Source organism: Acomys russatus, chromosome 24, assembly GCF_903995435.1.
Source record: "Acomys russatus chromosome 24, mAcoRus1.1, whole genome shotgun sequence".
Classification (NCBI taxonomy): Eukaryota; Metazoa; Chordata; class Mammalia; order Rodentia; family Muridae; genus Acomys; species Acomys russatus.
Window position 1 is genome coordinate 45,355,499 of NC_067160.1, and position 26,905 is coordinate 45,382,403.

The 26,905-nt window shown below is 52.4% G+C and overlaps 1 protein-coding gene across 1 annotated transcript in view; it reads right to left on the reverse strand.

Moving 5' to 3' along the window:
• Nucleotides 1–26,905, reverse strand: part of Nek6 (NIMA related kinase 6) — a 73,279-nt gene that overhangs the window by 16,254 nt on the left and 30,120 nt on the right. Inside the window, exons 2-6 of the mRNA XM_051167189.1 lie at nucleotides 17,193–17,311; nucleotides 9,780–9,920; nucleotides 8,583–8,645; nucleotides 6,069–6,179; nucleotides 199–307 (exon numbers count right to left, since the gene is read on the reverse strand). Of these exons, the coding sequence (XP_051023146.1) occupies nucleotides 199–307; nucleotides 6,069–6,179; nucleotides 8,583–8,645; nucleotides 9,780–9,920; nucleotides 17,193–17,282 (514 nt within the window). The 5' untranslated portion in view covers nucleotides 17,283–17,311. The remainder of the gene's footprint in view (nucleotides 1–198; nucleotides 308–6,068; nucleotides 6,180–8,582; nucleotides 8,646–9,779; nucleotides 9,921–17,192; nucleotides 17,312–26,905) is intronic.

Below are 26,905 nucleotides of genomic sequence, written 5' to 3' on the forward strand. Positions count from 1 at the left end.
TGAAGTGGCCCCCATTTCCTGAAGCTTATGTGATGACTATCTGGCATCAGGTGACTCCCTTGCCCTCACAGGTGGCTCCTCACAAGGAACAGATGTGCATCCTGCACAGGGAACGCTAAACGGCCTCCTTCTCAGTGCAGTTCCTGGGGCACTGGAGAGCTCAGGGCTGGGGGGTCTCGGGCCCCATGGGGCACGCACCTCGGTGCATCACACGTCGGGAGTGCATGTGCTCCACAGCACTACACAGCTGCACAAAGTACTTCCACACGGTCCTCTCAGGAATGAGCCGTTTCTGCTTCTTGAAGTACTGCGGGATGACAGACAGACAGGCCTGGGTGAGCATGCTTCCAGGGACTGCCCCAGCGAGGGCTTAGCAAACAGTGTGGGGCCAGAATGAACTCTGGTCTGGGGGCGGGGTGGGGACAGAGGAGATGAATTCTGCACCGTGAGGTCAGAGCCTGGTCTGGGAGATCCCCAAGGAAGAGACTCTCCTCATCTGCTCACAGAGGGCTGGGGAGGGTGAGGACTCTCACCCTCTGCCCTGGCCTGGTGTGGGAGGAGGGCATCCAGGCCATGTCTCAGAGGCAGCCATTGTTGCCTCCATGTGCTCAGAGCCATCAAGTGTCATGTGACTGTTCAAGGCATAGTAACCTTTGAGGAGATGGGCCCTTGGTTTCAGCGGGCCTCGATCTGCTTCCTTGCCTAGCGTCTTACTTAAAGTTTCTATTGCTGTGATGAAACACTGTACTCAAAGCAACTTGGGGAGGAAAGGGTTTGCTCTTCCGCTATCACGGAAGGCAGTCACGGCAGGAGCCTGGAGGCAGGAGCTGATGCGGAGGCCATGGAAAGGTGCTGCTTACTGGCTTGCTCCTCGTGGTTTGCTCAACCGGCTTTCTTAACCCAGAACCACCAGCCCTCCACCCACAAGGGGCTGGGCCCTTCCCCATCAATCACTAATTAAGAAAATGCCTCAGAGTCTTGCCTGCCAGTGGCAGAATCTTTTTCTTTTCTTTTTTTTTAAATTAACTAACTAACTAATTAATTAATTAAATTTTGGTTTTTCGAGACAGGGTCTCTCTGTGTTAGCCTTGGCTGTCCTGGACTCACTTTGTAGACTAGGCTGGCCTCGAACTCACAGCAATCCGCCTGCCTCTGCCTCCTGAGTGCTGGGATTAAAGGCGTGCACCACCACGCCCAGCCCAGTGGCAGAATCTTATGGCTGCATTTTCTACCTCCTTTCAGATTTCTTTAGCCTACGCCAAGTTGACCTAAAATTAGCCAAGATACCTACTAAACCATAATCAATGTCCCTAGGAAAAAAGGAAAAAGCCAAAAATCAACTCCTCGAGGTTGCACAGAAAGAACTGAAACAGAAGGTTCTGGAAAGACAGTGCAGGAACACATCCCGAGGCACAGTTGCAATAACAGCATTTGTGTGTTGGAGTGTGTGAGCTTCTGAGCACCAGGCCTGTATTGAGGCACAGGGCTGGCACCCCAGTTACCTGGTCACCAACTTGTGGTTCTAGTGCTAAAAAGCAGCACTGTGGCCCACCGCCAAGCAGCTACTCTGGTGTAGGAAGCCAGGAACTACTAGGGTGCCTGCCAGACCCGGGGGTGAGAACAGGAGTGGAGGAAGGCCCTGCCATGCACAGGCCATGCTCAATCATGCTGCTGGGCCCTGAGCAAGAAGCACAAGGCGCTGAGGGCCACAAAGTGGAGGTCTGTTGGGCTTTCTGAGCTCATCACATCTAATGTCGCCAGGAACCTGTGACGAGAGCCATGCCTAGAGAGGCTCAGGCGTAGGCCCGTGGCTAAGCAGCAGGGGCACTAAGACTAGGGCTCAGAGCTGGGCACCTTCAGATGCAGGGCCGAGCCAGCTGCCAGCTACTGGCCTGGAAGTAAGCCCCTTGCGGCTCTCCCGAGGCCCTTCCAGGAGGACCTGGAGGGCTAGCTGTTCTGCTATCCCAGAAGACCTCTGCTTTGGGCCACCCCCAGGCCTCTGTGTCAGGCTGGGTGGGCTGTTATTTACACCATAATGCTATTTGGTCCTCATTATAGTGTTTACATGGGGACGTGTGCAGCTGAGAGTGGTGATTTTCTAAATGTCATATTCTATAAGTGCCAGCTGACATTTAGTAGCAAGGCGCGGAGTCTCTGGTGGGTTGCAGACAGTGGCGGCTCTGGGCTTCACTAGCCCTGTAAATAATGCCAGAAGTGTGGTTGACTGACCCCTGAGGCTGCAAGCCCTCAGGATACAAGCCCTGCTGACCAGTGACCTGTAAGGCCCTTGTGAACACTGTAGTGTGACCCAGGCTTGGGGCTGCAAAGGCTGGGTTCCCCTAGATACCCAGAGACGAGCAGGAAGAGCTGTGGCAACAGATCCTACCAGGCACCAGGCATTGTGCTGGGTCTGAGGAAACTGGGAGCAGGGGGGCTGCTAAGCTGTCCCAGGTGTGGCCAGCTAGGGCACTGCCCCCATTGCCCTGCTGGCTGGAGGTGCAGCTTTCCTAGTGCTGCCTGTGAGGAGCCCTGTGCTGTCTGCTGTCGTAGGCAGGGAAGAAAGGAGCAGCATCTGTCGGGGAGGATGGAGGGTGAGGAACAGGGACAGCCTCTACATTACCCAAAGTCAGTTCTGTACAGTCTGACCACCTGAACTCAGAGCCACAACTAGCCCAGGACACACAGAGAGGCTGGCTACAAAGCTAGTGGGCTGACTACTCAGCTGTCCCCTTTAGTCTGAAAGAGTTGACCTGGCCTACAGCCCTTTCCCAGAATCCTCTCCTCAAAGGTCACTGAGAAAAGCAGACACTAGAGGTCAGGAAGGGGAGCATTTGCCTAGCACTGACCCCTGCCCAATGCTGTCCACCTCCCAGCTCCGTTCCACAGACTGAGACAGGTCACAGGGGAGTCTGAAATCCATGGGCTACAGGGTATGTGGAAGGCAAGGGAGGGGCTCCAGCTCTCTGTTCCTGCTCCATCCCACCCAGCTCTATTCAAACACAAGGCTCACTGTATCTGCTTCCTCCAGGAGTCTTAGTAAGATCCTGTGACCTCAGCAGTCCCCACTCCTGAGCCCGAACTGAGAACCACAGCATGATTTAACCCGTTGCTCACCGCCTCACCTGGTGCTCTTGTTGGACCCCAGTGTATCTCACTTTCCTGGGTACACCCCACCGGCTCTGGGGTCAACTCAGCTCAGGGGTCACCTCCTCCAGGAAGCCCCCTCTGTTTCCACAGGCCCTGACCTTGGTTCACTCTGGAGCCTGCCTTCCTGATAGAACTCAATCGCGGGAGGTGGGGTGGAGGGGTGACGTCACTAGCAATGGTGGCACCCGGGAGGTGGGGGCTGGCATATGGCGACATGGTGGAGAGCTCCGTGTATACTTTGGGTACGTGTGGAGGAGATGGCAAGTGAAGAAGAAACGAGTGAAGGGGGCCTAAGACATGATGTATCACGTCTGTTCCCACCCGGGATCCGTGTGGAGATTAACACCCCTGCAAATGCATTAATATGTCAACGGGAATATAAAAGCAGGTGATAACGGCTCAGTAACGCCGCTTCCCAGCGACACCATATTCCTAGGGGCCGAATTTCTGAAGCGCAACTGATAAACAATTGCTCAGTCCCCGGTGCCTGCTGGGAAGGCAGAATTCATGTCGGCCATATCCAAATACAGCTGGAAGCTCAGTGTGAGGCTTGAGCGTGGCCTACTCAGGACACACAGGCCAGGTTTGGGGGAGGCAGGTGATGGGGGCCCATGCCAGCAGGGACAAGAGGGCCCTGAGGGAGAAGCAAGGGTCAGAGGCTATGGGTTAGGGCTTTTCCACTTACAGGCTGTGTTGTCTTTGGCTGGACACTAAACCTCTCTGAGCCCAGTGCTTTAGCTGATGGTGGCACTCGCCAATGGAGCTGCCACGTCCCTGAAGCCAAACCCATGGGAGTTCCACTTCTGAGTCCTGGGACAGGGACATGATAGCTTAAGAAATATCAGAGAGTGGCACTGAATTTTATGGGGCTCACAGTTGCTCAGTCCCTCACAGAGCAGGCATGAACTCCTCACTACAGGTAAGGAAGATACCACTGTCCAAAGACTGTGAAGGTTGTGCGGACACAATGACCTCCGACCACTGCCAGGCCAAATAAACAGTCTGAGTTCCCGTGTAACAGAGGTTCTTAGACAAGACACCCTTTCTGGGCCTCAGTTTCCCCCACTATAGAACGTGGCAGCTGGAACCACAGGACATGCCACTTAATGGGCTGCTGCATATTTTTGAATTAAGAATCTGTAGTTCTGTTTAGCTGGGGCTCAAAAGTTGTCTGTGATTAACAAGAGACCAGATCCCCTAAAGTGAGACCTCTGCTGAGACCTTAGTGGTCATTATGAAGAGACCAGTGTTGCCGAGGGGAAATCTTCTGGGAAGTATTTCCTGACGATCACCACCCAGGAGGTGTGCTCAGAAGCAGCCACGGTTGGCAGCTGAACTTAGTAGCGTAAACATCACCCTGGTGATTTTGAGGGGATGCAGGGGTCATGGCTAAGGCTTGGCACAGGAGACGCCACTGGTGAAGGTGCAGCCGGAGTAGCATTCGAAGCCCCCAGGACTAAAGGGGTCATGGAGAGAAGCTGAGGAGATCAGGAGAGGCTGTTGGTGAAAGTGCAGCCCAGTTGCAGCAGAAGACCCCCAGAGTTTGATGCCAGTATTATGGGATGTCCACCAAGAACAGCAGCAGTGGTGGAGGGGAGCCAGCCAGAGCCTAGAAGACAAGCTGTGTGTGCTACAGAGCTAGAGAAATGACCCAAGCCCTGTGAAGGAGCCCAGAAGACTGTGAGTGGATCCCAGACACTGGACTCTGAGTTATTTATATGGCTGGAGTTTGGTTTTACTTTGTTCAGACTGTGTCCTGGTTCTTCCCCCTTAAAGTAAGGAAGTATATGTAACTTATTCTTTATTTTACAGGAGCCCACAGTTGAAAGACTTTAAACTTTTAAAAAGACTTGGGATTTTTAAAGAGATTGAATTTTTTGATTGATTGATTTTTCAAGACAAGAGTTTCCCTGTGTAGCCTTGGCTGTCCTGGACTCCATTTATAGACCAGGCTGGCCTTGAACTCACAGAGATCCGCCTGCCTCTGCTTCCCAAGTGCTGAGATTATAGGCATGCGCCACCACACCCAGCTTGAGACTGAATTTTAAAGTGTTTGAATTTGTAAAGACTAGAACTTTTTAAGTTTATAAAAATGTTTTACACTGTGATGTTGATATTAATGTGTGATCTTGGGGATGAACAAGAAAGGAAAAGTTATGGCTTAATAGTGATGTGCTTGTGTGTCAAGTTGACAAGGTATCAATTATGCAGGGTAGTTTTAGGCCATCGTGACACAAACTGGAGTCATCTGAGAGGAGGGAACCTCGATTAAGAAAATGCTTCCAAAAGATCAGGCCGTAGTAGGCAAGCCTGTAGGGCATTTTCTCAATTAGTGATTGATGTGGGAGGGCCCAGCCCATTGTACCTGGTGCCATCCTGGGCTGGTTGTCCTGGGTGCTATAAGAAAGCAGTCTGAGCCAAGCCATGAAGAACAAGCCAGTGAGCAGCATCCCTCTGCATCCACTCCTGCCTCCAGGTCCCTGCCCTGACTTCCTTCACTGATGAACAGCGATGTGGAAGTGTGAGCCAATTAAGCCTTTTCCTGTCCCATTTGCCTTTGGCCATGGTGTTTCATCACAGTACCCCTAAAACAGAAATTAGAGTCGGACCTTCGGAGGTGTTGATTATCTGTCCCCTGTTCCTTCTGTAGAGAAGAGTGCTCTCATGTGCTCTGGGCTGGAGTAGTCTGGCCGGCCCAAAGGGTCCCTTCTGTGTACTCAGTCGCCATCCCGTCTAGGCATTATTCTACCTCTGTGTGTGCAGTGAGCCTGACAGGAAGACAAGGGTATCCCACATAGGTTCTGAGGTCAGAGCCAGTGAGGCCAAGCCTGTGGCTGGGACATGGAGGAGCCTCCATTAGGTGACCCCTCCCCCATCTAAGTGAAGGCTGAGAGGAGGCTGCCCCAGTCCAGTTCCCTGACCTTGATCATCTGGGAGAGGTCGCCCGCGTCAGCCAACTCCAGCACGATGTTCAGCTCATTGTCTTCGATGAACGAGTCCAGATACTTGATGATGTTCGGGTGGTTCAGTTGCTGCACCAGAAAGGGGGGGGGGGGCGGGGCGGAGTGGGTCACCAGTGACGAGTGGCACGGCCCCAGTGCCTGCCCTGCACACATATCCCCACACCCCTCCAGCGCAGCAGCGGGCCAGCCTCTGCCCAGGTCAGCTCAAAGGTTCACAGCCTCTTTCGTTGTTACATAGGAAACCGTCCCAGCCTAAATGCTTCTGACTGACCGTGTCGCCTCTAGACTCATGCTGAAGAACTGAGGGGAGCCAGGCAGGGTAGTGAAAATCAGCTCTGTCTCAGAGAGGACCCTTCCTGGTGGTGGCACTCTACCTACAAGGCTACTGGGTCTGGGGGGGGGGGCAAGAGAGGACTCCCAACACCGCTGCAACGTGGTTGGCACCGTTCATCCATCAGCTGACAGCCATGGTCTGGCTGACAGCATGTTTTCTAAGAGCTCCAGACATCTTTGAGCCCAGCTAATCTGGGCCAGCAGGAAAGGCTGCTTTCTCAGGTCCAGTGAGAATTACTGAGGCCAGAGGTCTGAGTGGGTATGGCTTGTACAAAGGCCCGGTGGTAAGAGAGGCCAGCACAGGCCACGGGCTGAACAGAGGGCACAGTGGCTGATGAATGACAGCAAGACAGTGGGTGCTGAAAGCCAACGGGGCTGGGCACAGGGTATGGCAGGGGCAGGGACATGGATACCCTGGAGCTCTGAAAACACTGACTGGGTTAGACTGGATTAGACCCTGGAGTATGTACTTATCAGTATTGGTCTTTGATATATCACGAGACCTTTGTTGATGAGGTGACAAGATGTGCCGGTGTTGTCTCCCATCTGTGACTGGTATTTTTATCTTTGTGAGGTAGCTATGGCAGACTAAATGATTCTGGCCTTCTTTTATCCTAACGCCCTTTGTATTCAGGGACACCTCTGTGTCCTCTAGCTACGATGAGTCCCTGTAATGTTCTTCTACAAATGTTCGATTATAGCCTTAGTTTGCGTTTTGTTCCTTCTTCGGGGAATCTCATTCTGTAGCTTAGCCCAGACTGGCCTAGTATTTACTATGTACCCCAGGCTAGCCTGGTATTCGCTATGTAGGCCAGGCTGGGCTTTAGCTGGCAATTCTTCTGCCTTAGTCTCTGTGTTGAAATTATAGATGGATGACACCTCACCTGGCTTAGCTTTAATTTTTAAACCTGCTCAAACTCAGAAATGTTGCTGACTTTAGTCTTTCATTTTACTTCCAGACTAATCCATTTCACAACCACATATGCGTGGTGTGAGGCGGGGGGGTCACAGCTCGCTCTTTCTCATCAGCAGGTTCAGATTTCCCAGCATCCTGTTCAAACTCTCCTTTGCCTCCTGCATTGTTTTGAGAAGGTTGTTGGAAGCTAACCCCAGCTTCAGTCGCTGTCAGAGAACATTACAATGTTTAAAGACTGATGATGATGAGGAGGAGGATTATATGTGCATTGATGTTTTGCCTGCATGCATGTCTGTGTGAGAGTGCCAGACCATTTTATAGACAGTTGTGAGCTGCCATGTGGATACGGGGAATTAATCCCCAGTCCTCTGGAAGAGCAGCAAGTGCTCTTAACCACTGAACCATCTCTGCATCCCTACAAATTTTATTCATTACTATTATGTGTGTATGATGTGTGAGTGTGTGCATGCCAGGGTATTTGTATGGTGATCAGAGGAGTCAGTTCTCCTGTCTTTACATGGTCGTGGGGACTGAGCTCAGGTGGCTTGCATGCCAAGTGCATTCTTTATTCATTGAACCATCTTTGCTGGCCCCACTTCGTCTTCTGAGACAGGGTCTCTTACTGGTCTCTAGCTTGCTAGCTTAGCTGGCCAGTGAGCCCAGAGACTAGTGACTACACCTCCTCAGTGCTGGAGTAGAGCATGAAATACTTTGCTTGGCTTTTAAAGGAAACAAACAAACAAACAAACACGGAGGCCAGGCATGGCAGTGCACACTTTTAATCCCAGCACTCCTGAGGCAGAACCAAATGGATCTGAGTTCAAGGCCAGCCAAGGCTACATAGTGAGTTCTAGGACAGCCAGGGCGATGTAGAGAAACCCCTGTCTCAAAAACAACAAACATGGGTTCATATCCTCATGGGCAAACAGAGGCTCATGTAGGTCAAGTCACTTGTGAAAGGTCACACAGTGTAGAGAGGAAGGCAGGACTGCAACCTGAGGCTTTCCTCCTTTTCCAGCCTCCTGACTGGGGCCCAAGTCAAGTCTGAAAAGTTCTATCTCTGGCTCAGGGGAAATCAACCTGGAGACCACCAGGAAGGAGGAGGGGATAGTGGCAGACATACCTGCTGCCCATGTGTGCTATCCTGCTAGGCCCAGGGTGTTTGACCGGAAGTAACCTGCACAGCCGGCCCGACCAAGACTGGCCTGTCCCAGGCCACTCACCTTTAGGAGACCAATTTCCTTGACACAGTCCTGCCTGGCTTTGGCATCCATCATCTCAAAGATCTAGGACAAGAGGAAGCCAGAAACAGAACAGTTAGTACCAGTGCCAACGGACGGGATGCAAGTTCCTGCTCACCCTGCTCCTTGCCGAAGACCCAGAAGAGTGAGAGTCCCGACGCAGGGACAGCAGGAACCAAGGACTATGCTGTGGGGTTCACTTGGGTCCCGTGATCCCTTCTCTGTGGCCAGAGTCACTGTTCCAGCTCCCAGAGCAGGGACTGAAGCCCACAGCCTCTGAGGCTTGCTGAGGTCACACCCTGGCAAGTGGCATATGGCCAATGCTCCTTCAGCAGGGACGTTAAGCGTAAGACTTATAGGGACAGAGCAAAGGCAGCCATTGCCAATGTCCCAGCAGAGCAACCATTATTGCAAAAGAAGCAAGATGGCCCAGAATGCCCTCTGGAAAGGCAAGAGCAGACAGTATCTCAACTGCAGGAGCCTGATGCCCCAGTGAGAGAATGTGAGAGACACAGGTTAATGCTGACGCTCTGCAGCCAGTGTCTTCCCATCCTTGGCCATGGATGCCTAGCTAAGCTACCCTCCCTGTCCAGGGACTCCTGGACCCGAGGTGCTCATCTTACCCTGCAGGAGAACCAGACAAATAAGGGGCTTAGGTAGCCTGCAGAGAGGTAGGTGTGTGTGTGTGTGTGTGTGTGTGTGTGTGTGTGAGAGAGAGAGAGAGAGAGAGAGAGAGAGAGAGAGAGAGAGAGAGAGAGAGAGAGAGAGAGAGATATGGGGGGAGGTTCCAGTACATGCTATGTGCTTCCCAGCCTGACCTTGATGCTGTATTCCCTCCATCCATTTAGAAAGGTCACAGGGGCGGGCAGGCTGGACCCTTTGAGCCAAAGCCCACTGTTGCGTGGGAGGGGCAATGGGGGAGGGATGGAGAGTATCTTGCTTTCCCCTAAACTCTCTCTGACCTGGAGAGTTAGTGAGTTGCTACTGTTTTCCTCATCTGAAAAATGGGACAGTGGGCTAGGATATCAGGGCTCCATGTCTGAGCACATCCCTGTTCACAGTAGGTGCCTAAGTGTGCATACTTCCCTTTTCCTTTATTGTTTTACAGTGGGCTAAACTTGAGTCCCCTAGGAGGTAGAGTCACAGTAAGGCCACTTGGACTCGTGGCCCTGAACGCACCTGCACCTTCTTCAGAGCCACCGTCTTCCTGTCCAGCAGGCAGGTGGCCTTGTAAACCTCACTGAACTGTCCTCGGCCAATCTTCTTCTCAATTTGGAAGTCTGCCAGCGAGCAGCGGAAAGACAGGGTGTTGGGGTGCCTCTGTAGGAGACAGAGGCATTGGTGATTGGCTAGGCTGAAGAAGGAAGCCTGGGACGAGACCAGTAGGACCCCCCCAGCACACCACAGCACCTCCTAAGCAAAGAAGGGGTTCCACTTGTCACTCCCAGTGACAGGCCTAGCAAGTAGAGTGAGCGACGAGTGTCAGAGCAAGATGGGCAGGACACAGTTCTGGTCTCACTCCAGGCTCACCAGCTCCTCCCATCCTACGTCATTCTCCTGACACTGACAGTCACCATTAGCCAGCGGGGACAGCCATTTCCCATCAGGAGGCGGAGGTAAGCTTTGAGTGTGCAGCTTACAGCTAAGCTTCTCTGCACAACCTGCCCCATCACAGTGACACAGGGAAACTAGACTTGGTGGATACTGCAGAGTCAGCATTGAAAGCCATGACAGAAGAGAGGAACCTGGCCAAAGAGACTGTGCATGCCCTCCTGCCAGCCTATGCTTACACTGCCTCACTCCCTCAGTAAGGCCGATGCTGGGCTGACTTGACTGAAATCTTGAGTGCTCAGGAAGGGTGGTCTGAAGAGATCCCTGACTGCAGCAGACTCAGACTCAAGCCAGAGGAAGTTGATGACTGTCAGGCAAACTCTAGGAAGTGCCAGTATCCTACCTAGTCACCAGATGCCCACCTAAGAGGACAGGCCTACCAGAGCACTATACAGGCCTGACAAGCTGCAGCCGCCACACACACACACACACCAATATCAACTCAACAAACCCTCAGAGAGACCCTGAGTGGAGCCCTGCTGCTTCCCCACTGCTGGCAAGTGAGGGATGGTGGGGTACAGCGGAGCCAGCTCCCACTCTCCACTTTTCCTTCAAGGCCCCAGGAGGAGTGAAGCCAGCATTGCCAACTGCAGGAGCACAGCTGAAGTCACGCATGGAAAGAATCTATTGGCCCTTGGATGGAAGCAGATCTGCAGAGGTGACACTCAGTATCTACTGTGTGGTGCTTAAGGGCTGCTTTCAATGCCTCCTGACAGGACTCTCCCCGCAGACCTAGGCCAGTAGAGCACGGACTTGAATTCCTTGTCTGACCCAGGGTTGTGCTGATGGGGCTTCTGGGGTGAGGCCCTCCTCCGTTGGACCTCAGCATTCCCCTGGTACAGTGATGGGTGTAGAGGTGTGATCACCAAGGCTACTTGGTCTGTGAACACAGGCCTTCTTCTTACTAGTATGGGTGGATGGACTTCTGGCTGAAGGCCCTGGTGACAGCCTGCCCAGCCCAGGAGGCCACATTGCCCAATTTTACCATGGTTCCAGTGGATATGAGGTGGTAGTTTTGGGGTGGGTGGGTGAGGTGGAGGTTCTAGCTCATATCTGCATACGGATGACCCAGATTTGCATTTCCTGTCACACTCCATCTTAACTAGAGAAATGGTTTCCTGTAGCGAAGCCAGGGCAGTGCTGTGCACTGAGGTGGGAGACTACCCGCACACTGTTGGGCAGGGTGCCCCTGGGGCAACCTCTGCTCAGCTACAGGGCATCTCAAGACACAAGGGCTCTTGCGCATCAGAGCCTTGACCCTGATTTAACTCCAAGGAGGGTGTAAAGTCTTCTCATCCTTCAGGCAGGATGTGTCTGTTGCCCTGCGTCGCCAAGCCTGTTTCCCAACCCGGGTTACCTTCAGCCTGATCCAGTTTGCTGTGCACCTGAGCCTGTCATCCATTCACCAGGGCTGCACTGTGGGCTGTAGGTAGGGATGGCCCTCAGCTCTCCCTCATAGGCAGAGGAGACATCGAGTTGATCTTGGGCTGTTGACCCTACAACAGTCGTGTGTCACCCCGCCGGCCCCCCTCCCACCCCCATGCTGCTTCCTCACACTGCAGGCCTGAGGAGCAGAGAAAGGTGGATCAGGAGGAGGAGGGTGGCGCCATCTCTGTGCGCATGACCACAGACAGCCAGAGGAGCCCAGTGTACAGGAGTCAAGAGGGCAGCTGAGGTCAATGGCAACTGTCCCAAACTGCATCCTTCCTAGAAATGTCACTAGTTTTCTGCAGCCCAGGCAGGACATCCAAGTGATAACCGGAGAAGATTCCCCTCGGACACTCCTCTCACCCCCAGAAAACCCAGAGAAACCCAGGCTTTCTTTTCCAAGTCAGATCAAATTAGGCCACAGATACTGCCCCCACGCCCACCCCCACGCTAATTTGAGTTTAAAATGTTTGAACCACGATATGCCTCGGCCATCGACAAACCCTTTTCTCCCCTATGCTCACTCTCTAAACAGGAGCATAAAATTACATGTTAGAAGGATAAAAATGCATTCGCCCAATTAATTTTCTGAAATCTCATTAAAAAATTTAGCCTGACTAAGTCAGACTTCTGACCTGAATTTTAATTGTCTTTACACTGGATGGGCCTCTTCTCTCTCACACTGGTGATGCATCATTAATTTTAAGGCAACTGTTTCTATGATTTTAAAAAGCACACTTCACCAGCATGACATTTCCTGTAAACGAATTTCACCTTTAAAGATGTCTGACATCATGTGTATAGGGAACTTACAGGGGCCTGGGCTTCTATGAAGCGGATTGTTTTAAATGTGCACAAAAGGGCTCAATTTGCAAAAGAGTCCACATTGTCAGCGCCTTGCGAGGCAAACCCAGAGCCAACCTTCATTCTTACTGCCCCCCCCCCGAGATCACCTCCCTGTAAAATGGAGCACTGGCTACTCCTCCTCCCATGAGGCAGAAGGACTCAGTGGTCACAGCTAGCACGATTTGTCCTCGCCAGCATCCCAGCTCAGAAGTCTACTGCAGGCTTCACGGGCCATCAGCTCACAGAAACTCTAAGGAATTGCTTGCAGCACAGAGACACCATGACAGGCACTGAGCATCCAAATCCCAGGCCCCCTCCACGGGCTGAGATGAGAGCTGCCAGCTGAGAGCACTGCCAGGCCAAAGCTGGGAGGTGAAGCCCAGAGGTCCTTCCCAACCTTTACCTCAGAGCAGTGGGCCCTTCTGGTGGATACCACCTTCACCCCAGAACAGTGGGCCCTTCCGGTGGACCCCACCTTCACCCCAGAACCATGGGCCCTTCCGGTGGACCCCACCTTCACCCCAGAACCATGGGCCCTTCCAGTGGACCCCACCTACACCCCAGAACAGTGGGCCCTTCTGGTGGACCCCACCTTCACCCCAGAACAGTGGGCCCTTCTGGTGGACCCCACCTTCACCCCAGAACCGTGGGCCCTTCCAGCGGACCCCACCTTCACCCCAGAACAGTGGGCCTTTCCAGCGGACCCCACCTTCACCCCAGAACAGTGGGCCCTTCTGGCGGGCAGCGCTCAGCCCCGGTTTTACCCTCCTTGAGCTTCAGGCCTTAGCCCCACCAGGGATCTTTCCAAAAGCCACACTGAGCTTCTCCTTTGCTATGGTCTCAATTCAAGTGACAGCATGCTCTTGGCTGACGGGGGGGAGAGAGAGAGAGAGAGAGAGAGAGAGAGAGAGAGAGAGAGAGAGAGTGTGTGTGTGTGTGTGTGTGTTGAGCACTGGTTCTAACTCACGTGTGTGTGTGTGTGTTGAGCACTGGTTCTAACTCACGTGTGTGTGTGTGTGTTGAGCACTGGTTCTCACTCACGTACGTGTGTGTGTGTGTGTGTGTGTGTGTGTGTGTGTGTGTGTGTGTGTGTGTGTGTGTGTGTGTGTGTGTGTGTGTAGCACCGGCTCTACCCACTCGGCCGGCCTGCAGGTCCTGGAGCCTATGACTATTCTCTCTGTTCTGTCCCTGACTCCTGGTCATCCACAGAACAGAACCAGCTTCCCCATTCTCTGCTCATCCCTCAAGCCGTCCAGTGGCCTCCTTTTTATCTGTTTATAGAGGGTCCTCAGTAGGCTGTGAGTCCCAAGGGTCGGTACTCAGATAAAGGCCTGAAATAGTCATTTCCTAAATTTACAATCAGCAGCCAACACACCTCAAGTGTGTGTTGCTTGTGTGCATGGAGGGTGGAGGTCAATGTCCACTGGCTTCTTTGATCATTCTCTACTTTTTGAGGCACGGTCTCTCACCAGGTTTAGCTGGGCTGGATGCTCAGTGAGCTCCAGAGACCCATATGTCTCTCCATTTCCTGGTGCCGGGCTACAGAAGTGTGCCACTGTACACAGCTTTTACGTGGATGCCGAACTTCTGAAGTCAGGTCATGTTTGCATGGCAGGTACCCTATTGACTGAGCCATCTTCTCAGTTCCTTAAGTTTCAATAGCCATTAATGTCATTTGACCTTACTGTCCACTATCACATCTTCGGGAGGGTTTGCAAAATATAGATTTTGGTGAAAAACATAACCATGGAGGACTGCCCGCCCCCAGACCACTGCAGAGTATGCACATGCCTCTCTTTAAACAGAAGTGCACTCAGCTTGCCCAGAGCTGGTTTCTGAAGATGTATCAGGAGGGACTTCCTTCTCGTACAAGAAAACCTTCCCTGTTCTACACAATCTGCTTCGCTCTTCATGGGTTCTACTCACTGGACATAGTCACTTAGCCTTCTTCAGTGTATGTAAACCACACAGGCCAATGGCAGGGTCCAGCAAACACACTTCCGTGCACGGTTGGCTCTCTTAGGTTCTATGAAACCACTAGCTTTGGGCTGGAATGTTGGCAAAACCATAGGTTAGGAGGAGTTCCTGGCCTTTCTGCCGTGAGAGGATAAATTTTGTTTGTTTGTTTGTTTGTCTGCTTTTGTTTTTCGAGACAATATTTCTCTGTGTAGCCCTGGCTGTCCTACTCACTCTGTAGATCAGGCTGACCTCGAACTCAGAGATCCACCTGCCTCTATCTCCCGAGTGCTGGGATTAAATGTGTGCCACCATGCCCGGCTCAAGAGAGTATATTTAATTGTGAGAGCTTTTGCTTTGAAATAATTTGTAATAATTTCTCAATTATAAAAAATAAAGCCTACAGCTGGGAGTGGCAGTACATGCCTTTAGTCCCAGCACTCAAGAGGCAGAAACAGGTAGGTCTATGTGAGTTCAAGGCCAGCCTGGTCTACAGAGTTCCAAATCAGCAGTGCTACACAGAGAAACCTTGTCTCAAATAAATAATAAATAAATAAAAATAAAACAATAAAAAACAATAAACAAGTCTACACATGGCATTTCCTTGACACCCATGGTGTTGGATGCCAGCAGGCTGGATATTTAAAGCACATCATGTTATTAGGACTTCACAGATGTCTCAGGATGGAGAGGCCAACACTATCCCCACTCTACAGATGAGAAAACTGAGGATGAGATGCTTTGTACCCAGCCTCAGAGCAGGCTCATTCCTCATTCCTCGCTTCAAGGATTGCCTGCTGGGCCACAGGCCTCCTGCCATAGAGAGACATGACTCCAATGTCCATCTCAAACACTTCAGGATGCTGACACGAAGAGGCTTGTGCCATGCTCCCCAGATGGGGTCAAGACATAGGTACTTTGTGAGGGGACAGAGCTTGGGCCTGGCTGGCCTCCATCCCTGTTCCAGCCTGGAGCTGGCACAGCATACTCAGCCATGTAACCCAAGTTTTCAAGCCTGGCCAGGTGCAGGTGGGACTAGGACACCCTTGCCTGACAGCCACTGCCCAGAGCAGCCGACACTGAGTGATTGCATCTAATTACACTTAACTATGTCATCACCCGTTCCAACATGTGCGACAAGCTGCCGAGGACACTGTCACCGCTGCCTCCTCGCCTCGCCTCGCATGAGAAATAATTACAGGCCTCTCTCCTCTGCCAAATGAGCCTGTAATTAACCCTAATTGCTGGAAATGCAACTGGCTAATTCTGGGAGATTAATCAAGGGGGATTCGATTGTTAGTGAATGACTTAATGTGACAAATGGCTACATTACCTAAGCAGGCCCTGCTGCTCCAGCTATCAGCTCATGTCCTGGCCTAGCTCTGGAGCTGTGCTCTCCAGCTTCTGCCTGGAGATGGGCCACTGCATCCCAGCCAGCACTGCATCCAGCACACACGGCATAGTGGTCCTAGGACAGTCTACATACTTGTGCACACTGTCCACGAGCTCAGGCGTCATCTTTGTATGAGTCTGCAATAAGACCCTCTCTTGGGCTGACATAGCCCTATGCCATGGATCACAACACAGTTAAGACTGCAAGCACATACAGATTTTTTAGCCCACATGCCTCCCTGAGCAGCTGTCTGTGTGATTTAAAATTTGCACAACGGGCAGACCCTTAGTCCTTCACCGGGAAGTAGGATGTTCGAAGCTGTGACAGTCTCCCATGGAGCAGGAATATGGCTGTCTTCAATCTCCCTCTGATTTAGGCCTCACAGCTGTTGGGCAAAAAGCTGACCCCACCCACAGGGTCCTAAAGAATCTGGTGAGGGCACCACGCTTGTCACCCTCCAGGGCATTGCCTGTCCCTTCCTTACAGAATATGGCCCTCTCTGTTGCATTGGGTGCTTTACTGGAGCTCTGGAACAATGGGGTTCCTTCTGTTGGGTATTTTTATGCCTCTATCCCAGGAGGCTGTGTGCCCCATGAGAGATGGCCTGGGCCTGCCTCACACAGCCCCAGCCCAGGCAGTGCACTGCACATACATGGCATATTTTAAAATACAAGTGTATTTTTGCTGAGTCAACAGCACAGAGACTGCCTCTGTGCATAATGGGGCTAGAGATGCCCTCCAACTAGTAGGCAGGGAAGACCCTTGCAGGAGTGAACGTCCCAAGGCCAGGGCTATGTGGGGGTATGCACACCGGTGTCAGGAATTGAATGCACATGGGTTTAGGGAACACACAGGTGTGGGTCAAGGGCAGGAAGTCTCTTCAGAGAGTGCTGTCTGGCCTTGTGGCTTGGAGGGAGACTGAGAAGGACATTCTAGGTCAGGGAACAGAGTGTGCAAGGGCACTGACTGTGCCTGGCACTCAGAGCCGCCCTCAGAGCAACACCAAAAGGGGCTGGGCTCTCCAAGGCATCAAAAGCCAGGGTGAGGGGGCCACAGGGAGACCATCTCTAGACCACAAGAGTGAAGAGATGCAAACAGTCCAGACCAAAACAGAGGCCGATAAAGAAGACCTTTCTGTCCTCCTCCGAACCCGCCCCTCTCCTTGCACAGAGCTGCAGACACTCCTCAATGGAAACCAAGGATCTTTGAACTAAGCACAGGGCTTGAGGTACAGAGCACCCCAGCCCTTGAAGCATCCAAGGAGGCGTTCTGTATGGGCGTGTATACAGCTCCCTACAGGGAATGAGGGGTTGGATGAAAGACCCTCCGTGTTCTGGGAGGTAAGAGAATGAGCTTACCTGTGGGTCTGGAGGGGGTGCAGGCCCCAGTGCATGACAGAGGTTGTTCGGACTCCCTCCATGGGGCATGTGGCTGGGCTGTCCTGCCATCCTGCATGCCAGCCTCACAAGGTCACAGGCTGCAACAGAAAATAAAGGGCCTGGTCACTTTCTCCTCCTGGCTACTCGATCCATTTTATAGATGGTTGAGCAGAAGGCACAGATATTACTCTGCTCACGATCACCTGGTTCACAAGTGACCAGCCTAGGACTCAACACTCCACAGGATACTTTCTCTCTATCATGTTGTCCTGCTTTCATTGCTAGGACTGTCCCGCTGGAAGGGGCAAACTGGGGTACCCTGCAGGAAAAGAGAACCGTCCATTCTGAGCCCACAAGGAGGCCTGCACTACTTACTTTCCTGTTGTGGTGATGAAACACCACAACCAAAAGGCTTTTAGAAAACAGTTTATTTTGGCTTATGACTTCACATGGTTAAGAGTCCACAATGGTAGGGACGACATGACAGCCAGAACAGGGAGGCTGAACACGTACATCCTTTACCACAAGCATGAAAGGGAGAGTGACCTGAAAGTGGGGTGAGATTACACCATTTGAAAGCCTGCCCTCAGGGATGTGCCTCCTCCATCGAGGCTATCCCCTACCTAACCCTCCCCGACAGCAGCACAACCGCAGACCCAATGTTCAAATTCCCAAGGACCGTTCTCATTCAAATCACTACAAGACCCCAGCATCAACCCTGAACTACCCGACAGTTTTCTACATCCTTTCAGTCTTTTCTGCTGTCCCCCAAGACTGCCGCAAAAGCCCAAGTCGGCAGTCTGAGTAGCCAGGAAAGAGAACAAAGCCAGATTCTGGCAACACCTACAGGAATTGTCCTCGTGTCCCACCCCTCCTGGACCCCAGTGCAGCAGATACAGCGACACTGGAGGGCCCAGGTTCTCTGTGACCCTCCAGGCAGGGCTCTTGAACAGGGTAACTCTCATGTCCAGGACTGATCTGATAATGTGCCCTGTATGCACCCAGTTTGGAACAAAGGACCATCAAGGGGTCTTTCCCCATTATTACTTCCACTTCGGGTGCTAGAGGAGTTTCTGGCTTCCCCATCACACTAGCCTTTTGGGAGCAAGGACCAAGGCTGACATGCATGGGAGCTTTCTGCCTAGGGGAATGACATGCACCCAGCCCCGTGATCCTCTTGTGTGGGAAAGCCTGCATGAACCCCCACAGTATGTCTTTAACACCTCATGGGCCAGGTCTGGGCTTGGGTTCCCATGAGGCATCAATGTAGCTCAGGCAAATAAATAAGCAAGCCCTGAATCATCTACAGACCTACACTTTGTGTCCCAATCCTAGTCCTGACTCAGGCTACTTGAGCAGCTGTACTATAGTCCCTAGAGAGCCCGAAGTCCCTATGAAATCATGAATGACCTTCCTAACATCTCAAGGGAATTGGTATATAAGCTGGTCAGTCCTGACTCATGTGTATGTAATCCACATTGCAGGGCCCTAGCTAAGACATTGTTTGCACTAGCCCGTTTTCTGTTACTATACCAAAATACCAAAGTCTGGACAATGTTATAAAGAAAAAGGTTTTATTGAACTCACAGTTTTGGAGATTCAAGGGCTTGGTGTCAGTGTCTGATCAGAACTTGCAGGAACCTCATAGTAGCTAACATTATAGTGACAGGTACTTCTGGGGGAATGGCAGATCCCATGACCAGACAGCTAGACAGTCTGGGGTCAGACTTCAGTGTTCTGGAGGCAATACCCCCGTGACCTAATGACCTCCTACTAAACTCTACCATTTAAAGGTCCCACCATCTCTCACCAGCAACGAGACAGGAATTGACACCATTGCTGTTGTTAGAAGGCATAACCTGCAGATCTGGCTAGGCTGTAAGTCACTCCCCAACCCCTCTGAGTCTGTTACCAGCCACATCACACAGATGCCAGAAGTGCTGATAGCTTCTGGGTGCATCAAGGGTACCTAGCACACTACAACATGCACACTGGCCTCCAGCCCCTTTCTTCCTGCATCCCTGGGCAGTCCTTTACTGCCACTGCTCTCAGAGTGTGTGTGTGTGTGTATATGTGTGTGTGTGTGTGTGTGTGTGTGTGTGTGTGTGTGTGTGTGTGTGTGTATGTATGTGTGTGTAGAGGGCAGAGGTCATCAACAATGTTCCTTTACTTTTGAAGATAGGGTCTCTCATTGAATCTACAGCTCACTGATTTGGATACACTAGCTGACCAGGGTAGCCCAGGGGCTCCTCCTCTTTTTCTTTTCTTTTGTTTTTTGTTTGTTTGTTTTTCAAGACAGGGTTTCTCTTTATATATAGCCTTGGCTGTCCTGGAACTTACTCTGTAGACCGGGCTGGGCTCGAACTCAGAGGTTCACCTACCCCCTGAATGCTGAGATTAAAGGCCTGGGTCACTACCCAGCAGAGATCCTCCTCTTTCTGTCTCCCTGTCACATGTCACCATGCCCAGCTTTACACACGGGCACTAGGGACTGAACTCTTGTGTTCATATTTGTGCAGCAAGAGTTTTACCAACTGAGCTACCTTTGCAGGTCCGCACTGCTCTTTGGATCACTGATATACTTACTCTACAGCACGCAAAGTCAAAACCTGAATGAGGCTGCAAGGGCCATTCCTGGCCAGCAGAGTTCATGTGGCTTGTCCCTCCTGTGTGGAGACACACAGAAGCAGTCTCTGGCATCATGGGTAGGCCTCTCCTTCCCCGCACCCCTCTGTGCAGCCTTACAGGGGATGCAGGTGGGCCCAGATGCCCTCAGAATCTTCTATCTTCCCAGTGTCTGGCTGAGCATCCTGCTGCAGCAGCACACCCCCACCCCCCAGGGTGACGTGGTGGAGGAGCTGGGTACAAAAAGCCCCAGGATAAACAGATAAGCACGGAGAAGCTTCCTCAGGCGCTGCTGTTACTCAGGGGGAAAGCCTGTGACAACAAACTGGGTATGAGAGTGAGCCCAATGTAAAATGCGCATGAATTTGAAGATGAAGCCAGAGGCTCCCGCAGGCTTAGCAGCTGATGCGGCCAACACCCTCTGCACCCCTCAGGGTGACATGTTCACCGTCCTGTGCCCTTAGGGGGACCTCTGGGAAAAAGTTGGAGAACTATCTTCAGGAGAAGGTTCCATCTTTATTTCAGAAGGCCCCACATTGGGCCCACAGGCTGTGCCGTCCTAGCCATTCATGTATTTGTTCTGCCTACCTGTCTGCCTGGACCCTGTCTCAGTTCCCCTTCCCTCATCCTGCCTTGCCTAGCTCCAGCCCCCAGGTGTTTGGGGTACGGGGGGGGGGGGCATTCCTGCATGTTAATTTGTACTGTTTCACAAACTAGCTGGGACCCTGGGCAAATGTCACTGGGCTGCCTGGCAGCTGTTTAGGAAGGCCACATCTCCTGGGTCAGGCTGGCAAACAGTTACGTAGACCTTCCTCACTTGAGGTGCCAGGACAGTGACAAAGAGGCCCAAGCCACCTCAGGGGTAACAAATAATGATGACAATAGCTGCATGGGCCCTTTAATATGCACTTAATCCTGTAAACTGTAACGCGACTCCATGAGATAGAAGCTGCAAAAAGTCTATTGAAAAAATGAGGAAACTGAGGCACCAGCCGGTTGAAAGGCTTGCCCAGGTCACAAAGATAAGCAGCGGGGCTAGGACTTGGGACCCGAGGTGGCATCCTTTTCTGAGGCCACCACACTATCTTTTCCAGTGGCACTCTGCAGAATGAGCTAAGTCTCCACATAAAAGCCATAATGTAGGACCAGTCCACAAGTTAAGGGGCCTTTTTGTCCAACAGAAGCTACTGGGCAGAAGCTGCAGAGGCACTGCCCTCTAGATCACACCCAGCTACTGTCCACATTACCCCTTCTATCAAAGCCCCTGCCATTCACTCAGTGACATGCAGAGCCCAGTACCAGCTGCCACACAGTGTTCACCAGGGTGGCGAGGAAGAGAGCCTGGCCTGACAAACACCCAAGACATTACCCCTTCTATCAAAGCCCCTGCCATTCACTCAGTGACATGCAGAGCCCAGTACCAGCTGCCACACAGTGTTCACCAGGGTGGCGAGGAAGAGAGCCTGGCCTGACAAACACCCAAGAGGAACATTCCAAATAGAAGGAGTTTAAGAGAGGAAGGAGGCGGGTGAGCCCTTCTTTATGGGCCATGTTTTTCCCACTTGTCCTCAAGGCTTTTGGAAAATCCATTTTATAGGTAGGGAAACTGAGGCTCAAAGCCATTTGCCCAGTAAGCTACAGATAAGAATTTGGGTTCAAGCTGTGTGTGTGTGGTGGTGCACGCCTTTAATCTCAGCACAAGGGAGGCAGAGGCAGGCGGATCTCTGAGTTTGAGACCAGCCTGGTCTACAAAGTTAGTCCAGCACAGCCAAGACTACACAGAGAAATCCTGTCTCAAAAAACAAAAACAAAACAATAACAATAAAAAGAATCTGGCTTCAGACTTCAGTAGCTCAGTAGCTCTCCTTCCAAGGCTTTGGTTGTCCCCAGGGAGTCTCCACAGGGCAGGACTTGAAGGAACCTGTACTCTGTAATACCCCAGCGGAAACCCAGCCTTTCTCACTCCACACATTTCTACCAAAATCTGCTTCTTCTAGAGTCAGATGCAGAAAAGGGCATCTGGAGGGAGACATGGAGTGCTGGACAGACCAGAGTAATACAGGGAGTCTCCTAGCCCTGTGACCCTGGGGATTCCAGGATCCCCCAACCCCTGCCAAACTGCAGAACAATGAAGCAGTGATTGCCAAGCCCAAGCGGGAGGGGGTGGGTGCAAAAAAAATCTGTGGAATGTGACTCAGAGCCACAGGCCTCACTGAACCATCTCAGACCGCCTTTCCTCTGAAGTGAGCAAATGCCTGTGCTCTGAGAAGCTGTGCCAGGCACACACCACGTGGCCTCTCACTTAGGCTTTGGTGTAAAGAGCAATAAAAAGTTGTCATATGTCTACCAGGCAGACAGAGATGATCCTGGAGCAACCTAGGGTTCAAGAGGGACCTGCTGGAGAGCTAGATAGCTGAATTAAAACGTTAGCCCATTTTCCTACAACTGGTGCCAGTTTCCTCACACAGGAAACGGGTGAACCAGCAGATGGACCTCTGAGAGTATCTAGGTAGACTGGATATTCCGTGGAGGGTGCCAGAAGCTTTGGCTGCTGTAAGCATTATTTATGCTAACCGTCACTGAGTAATGAGGGGCAACTGCCTACACACATGGCAGCCATGGGGGATAAGCTTTAGTTAGGGGCATAGACTTGCCCAAAGCCAAACTGTACATGTCCTCCTTCATGAGAACCGTGGCCACTCTGCCTGGCCGTGGACGAAGCCCTCTCTCATGTGGCAGGAACCCTAGGGAGACCGAGGAGCAGGAGGCTGAACCAGGTTGGACTCTAAGTTCCAAGCGGCCTTTACCCAGGACAGTCACCTGGCACTTGCTTCACAATTTCTGGTGACTTCATCTTGGGGGTAAGTTCCACCTTTAGCTGCTGCCAAATAGCACCCTGCCCTTACTAGGGTGGTGGCTCCCAGGGGCTGTCTCTATGAGAGATGACCCTGCCTAGAGCAGATGTGTCCAGCCAATATCTAATGATAGGATTGCGGTTTGGGTGCTCATTACCCAAGGTGCAGTCTACAGGTAGAAGCCCAAGGTGCAGCAAGGAGACACAGCTGGTCCCAGGTCCTGGCCACTTCTGGGGTCAAGCTGGTGCAGCATCAGCATCAGCTAACACAGGTCCTAAGGTGAGGAACCACTATCCCATTGTGCAGTTGAGGAAACAGGGGCTCTAGAGAGGGCCATGACTTGTCAAAGTAAGCCTGCAAAGTGGGCAGGGCACCATCTGACCAGCTTCTCAAAGCAAGGAAGAGATCCAGCTGGTGAGAGGCAGACGGGGTGCGACCCACACTGACCAGTTCGTGGAGGACATGGTGGTCCTGTGTGTATACTCCATGAGACTGCTAGAATCCACACGCAGACGAGGAAATGAGAGTCAGGCGGGTTGAGTGACAGGCCATGGTCACATAGGAGGCAACAGACACAAGTGACACTCAAAGCCAAGTCTTCCTGGGTCCACCACCCACACAGCCTCGGAAGAATAGACTGACCGAATGAATCTAGCCCGGGATGCAGCTATGTCTAAAATGCACTCACCCAGGCCAGGGCTCTTTCTCCACTGGTTAAGCACAGGTTATTGGTTTTTCACTTGACAGGAAGGAGTCAGAGCTCAGGCCAGAATTCTGGTGGGGGTGGGGGTGGGAGGAGAGCTGTCAAGCTAGAAATGACACAGATGGTGTACGATTTCCTGAGTCCCCCTAACCCTTCCCAACCTCGCCCCTCCAAACCACACAGTAGTCAGAATCTGTGTCTCCCATGGTCAGTAGATACCTGGTTTCTCTGAATGCGAGCCACACTGAGCCCCTACATGGGCACCTTTCCCAGACAGTGGGGCCTCCCCAAGGTGGATCTGAGAGACATGGAACCAGCTCCCCAGAGCTGTGTGGTGCCCACACACAGGGTTCCCCCCACTCTCCTCTCCCTTCCTTTCCATTACCTATCCCCTCCCTCACACCCCTACCCATGGCACCTCTACCTAAATATCTTTCTTCTGCCAGCCTAGGATCCCCTCTTGGGGTACTCCAGACCCAGCCACAGCCACACCGACAGTGCTCACATCAGCTGCGGCCTGCTCCCTCCTCCATCTCAGCCAGAAGCAGGCTCCACCCCAAGCTTCACCTGCTCTCACAGCCCTGAGTGGTCTTGTTGATTCTGCCTCCAGACTTTCCCTCCCTCAAATCCTCTCCTAGACTTAACACTTCCCAGGACCCTGCAGTCCCCAACTCCCTGGCCGCCCAGCCCCACCACTGGACCGTTCTCTTTGCGTGTATGTGTGTGTGTGTGTGTGTTGGCATGTACACTGTACATAGATCAGAGGAGGCCTTCAGGTGTCCTCTTCTTCCCGATTCATTCCCTTGAGACAAGGATGGTAGCCAGCAAGTCCCAGCCATCTTCCTGTCTCCTCCGCCCTGAAACCCCCACTTGTGCTATGGTTATGGGCAGGTACAGTCATGTATGTAGTATGTGGTATGTGGACACAGGGCATGTGACTCCGGCCCTCATGCTTGCACGGCAGGTGTTCTTACCCACTGAACATCTCCCCGGCCCTGCGGGTATTTCTTAACATTCTGCAAGGCTTCCCCGGGGCAAAGGCCACAGGTCACAGTGAGACATTCCCAAGCCATGCCCAACTGGCACTGGCCTGCCCACTGCTCTGCCATCCTCCCATACCCCCACACCACAGCTACACTCCAGAGCCCCCTCAATCCTTCTGGACTTCTCCGTATACCAGCCTTTGCCCAGAAGACCTATCAGTGACCTCTTAATTCCCAAGGCCCAAGGCCACACTCGCCTACCAGGTCAGGTCTCTGGCTTGGGAATTGTGGGATTGTGGGTAAGTGTCATCCTCTCCCACCCACATTTCAGCTACCCTTTCCGGATAACAAAGGGGCTTCAATAATATACCATCTTTTCTTTTCCAAGGAAGAATGAGACACTGGAGTTCTTTGGGGGAGGCCCTAGTTTAAATTACTCAAGATAAAGCTGAGATCTGCTAAGTGTGTCTTCTGAACACACACACATACACACACACCACACACACACACACACACACACACCATGGATGTCTGCAAGCCCAGTTTAACAGATAAGGAAAACAAGGCACAGAAAAGTTAGATGACCTATCAAGTTGGTAAACAGTAGGGCCTGTGTGGCCCCAGCCCTGACTTCAAGTCTGGAGTGATCCTTAGAAATCACCAGGAGCCAGAAGCTAGGATTCCATACCCCAGGATTCCTAGGAAACTCACCTCCCTGGTAACGCCTGCTGTTGCCCCCACCTCAGAAATGAATTTTCCTCAAGACCTTGGCAGGCTCTCCTACGTCTGAAGTAAATGGTCTCCTGGCAAAATTCACTTCTACCTCAATACCCAACTGTACAGCCTCCTCCAGGCAGCACTCTTGGATTCCCTCCCCTGCTCCCAGTGTGTCAGTAGCAGCTTGGCTCTGGTCCTTTGCGAAGTTTTTGTCTGGTCATGGCTTCCCTTCCCTCAAAAGTGGGGACCAGGTCACTCACCTCCAGGTCTCAGTGGCCAGAGAGGAAGGTTAGATAAAGGCTACCAGAGGCTGCAAGGCACAAGACTGGCATCCTCGGCCAGAGGCACGGTGAAGGGAAGAAATTCTTGAGAGTAGAAATCCACCTACCTCCATGTTCTTTCTCAGACCCTGTTCTTCCTACAACCAACAGCAGAAGCCAGAAAACAAACAAACAAACAAACAAACAAATGAGCAGAGCAGCCCCAATGGGCTACACAGATTTGAGGTCTGTCCCAAGCTTGCCTCTAGGCCCAGCAGAGTGTCAGCCATCCCTAGGAGCCGCCTGACCACCCCTAGCTTCAGATCCCGCCCCAGGAAAATGTGCTCCACCTGAGGGCTGCTTAACAAGATCCTGGCTGCCAGCACCTGCCCTGCCCCGCAGCAGTGGCAAAGGTCTCTCAGGCTGTGGCGCTGCTGCCCTCCCTGGCTGCTCCTGCTGGCAAGCAGTGGATAGCAGAGGTGCAGCTAGGTCTGGTGACCCTCTGAGTTCAGGCTCCGAGGTCTTTGGGGTCTGGCCCCCTGTTGCTTGTTAGGCAAGGCCCTGGGAGTACAAGCAGCAGGAAATGGGGAAAGAATCCCATGTAGTAGGAGATTGGCAGGGCTGGTACCTTCTGAAGTGAGCACCCTAGGGCAGGTCTGCTCGGTTGAGTATTGCGGGCTGGTGCCCTGCCCAGAGCCTCCGGGGATCTAAATGGCCTCTCTGGGCCAAGGCGGGTGAGGGACATGGCCCCCCCCCACCTCTGCCTGTGCTTGGGACTTCCCCTTCCCAAGACACCGGGTCCCCAGACACCACCAAAAGGAAATTCCCCGGCCACGCACTGCTCCAAAAATAGCCGGGACTGCCACCTCCATGGTGAATGGAACTTGTCACAACCCCCACAGAGGCTCCTGCCTACCAAGGAGTACTAGCTGGTGGCAGTGGCCACCAGATGGTGTAGGAGCCAGTGCAGGTAGCTTAGCTCATCTTTTTTTTTTTTTTTTTTTTTTTTGGTTTTTCAAGACAGGGTTTCTCTGCGTAGCCTTGGTTGTTCTGGACTCGTTTTGTAGACCAGGCTGGCCTCGAACTCACAGAGATCCGCCTGCCTCTGCCTCCCGAGTGCTGGGATTAAAGGCGTGCGCCAGCCGGCAAGCTCATCTTTATATACTTGTAAACTGAGGCAGAAGGACAACAGGTCACCTGGGACTATAAGCACAGCAGAGCCAACATCAGCCCTGAGATATCATCCCTCCTGACCCCAACCCCCTGCCGTGCACTATAGAGGCCATCAAAGGGACTTCCCTCCAGGTTGTCACTCCTGCCCATCCCCTGGCACTTGCACACTGGGTCAGTCTGGGATCCAGGAAGGAAGCGGGGGTCCCTTCCTTGACCCTGTGTTCCCCCTCACCAAGCATAAAAGTCCTTCTTGCCCCTTTAAAAGCTTAACCCTTCCTGAGCTGGGCAGATAGCTTGGTGCATGCAGCCACAAAGGAGATGCTTTCAAATAAGGCGGATGACGAGGGATGACATAGGGCTGTCCTCTGAACCCCAC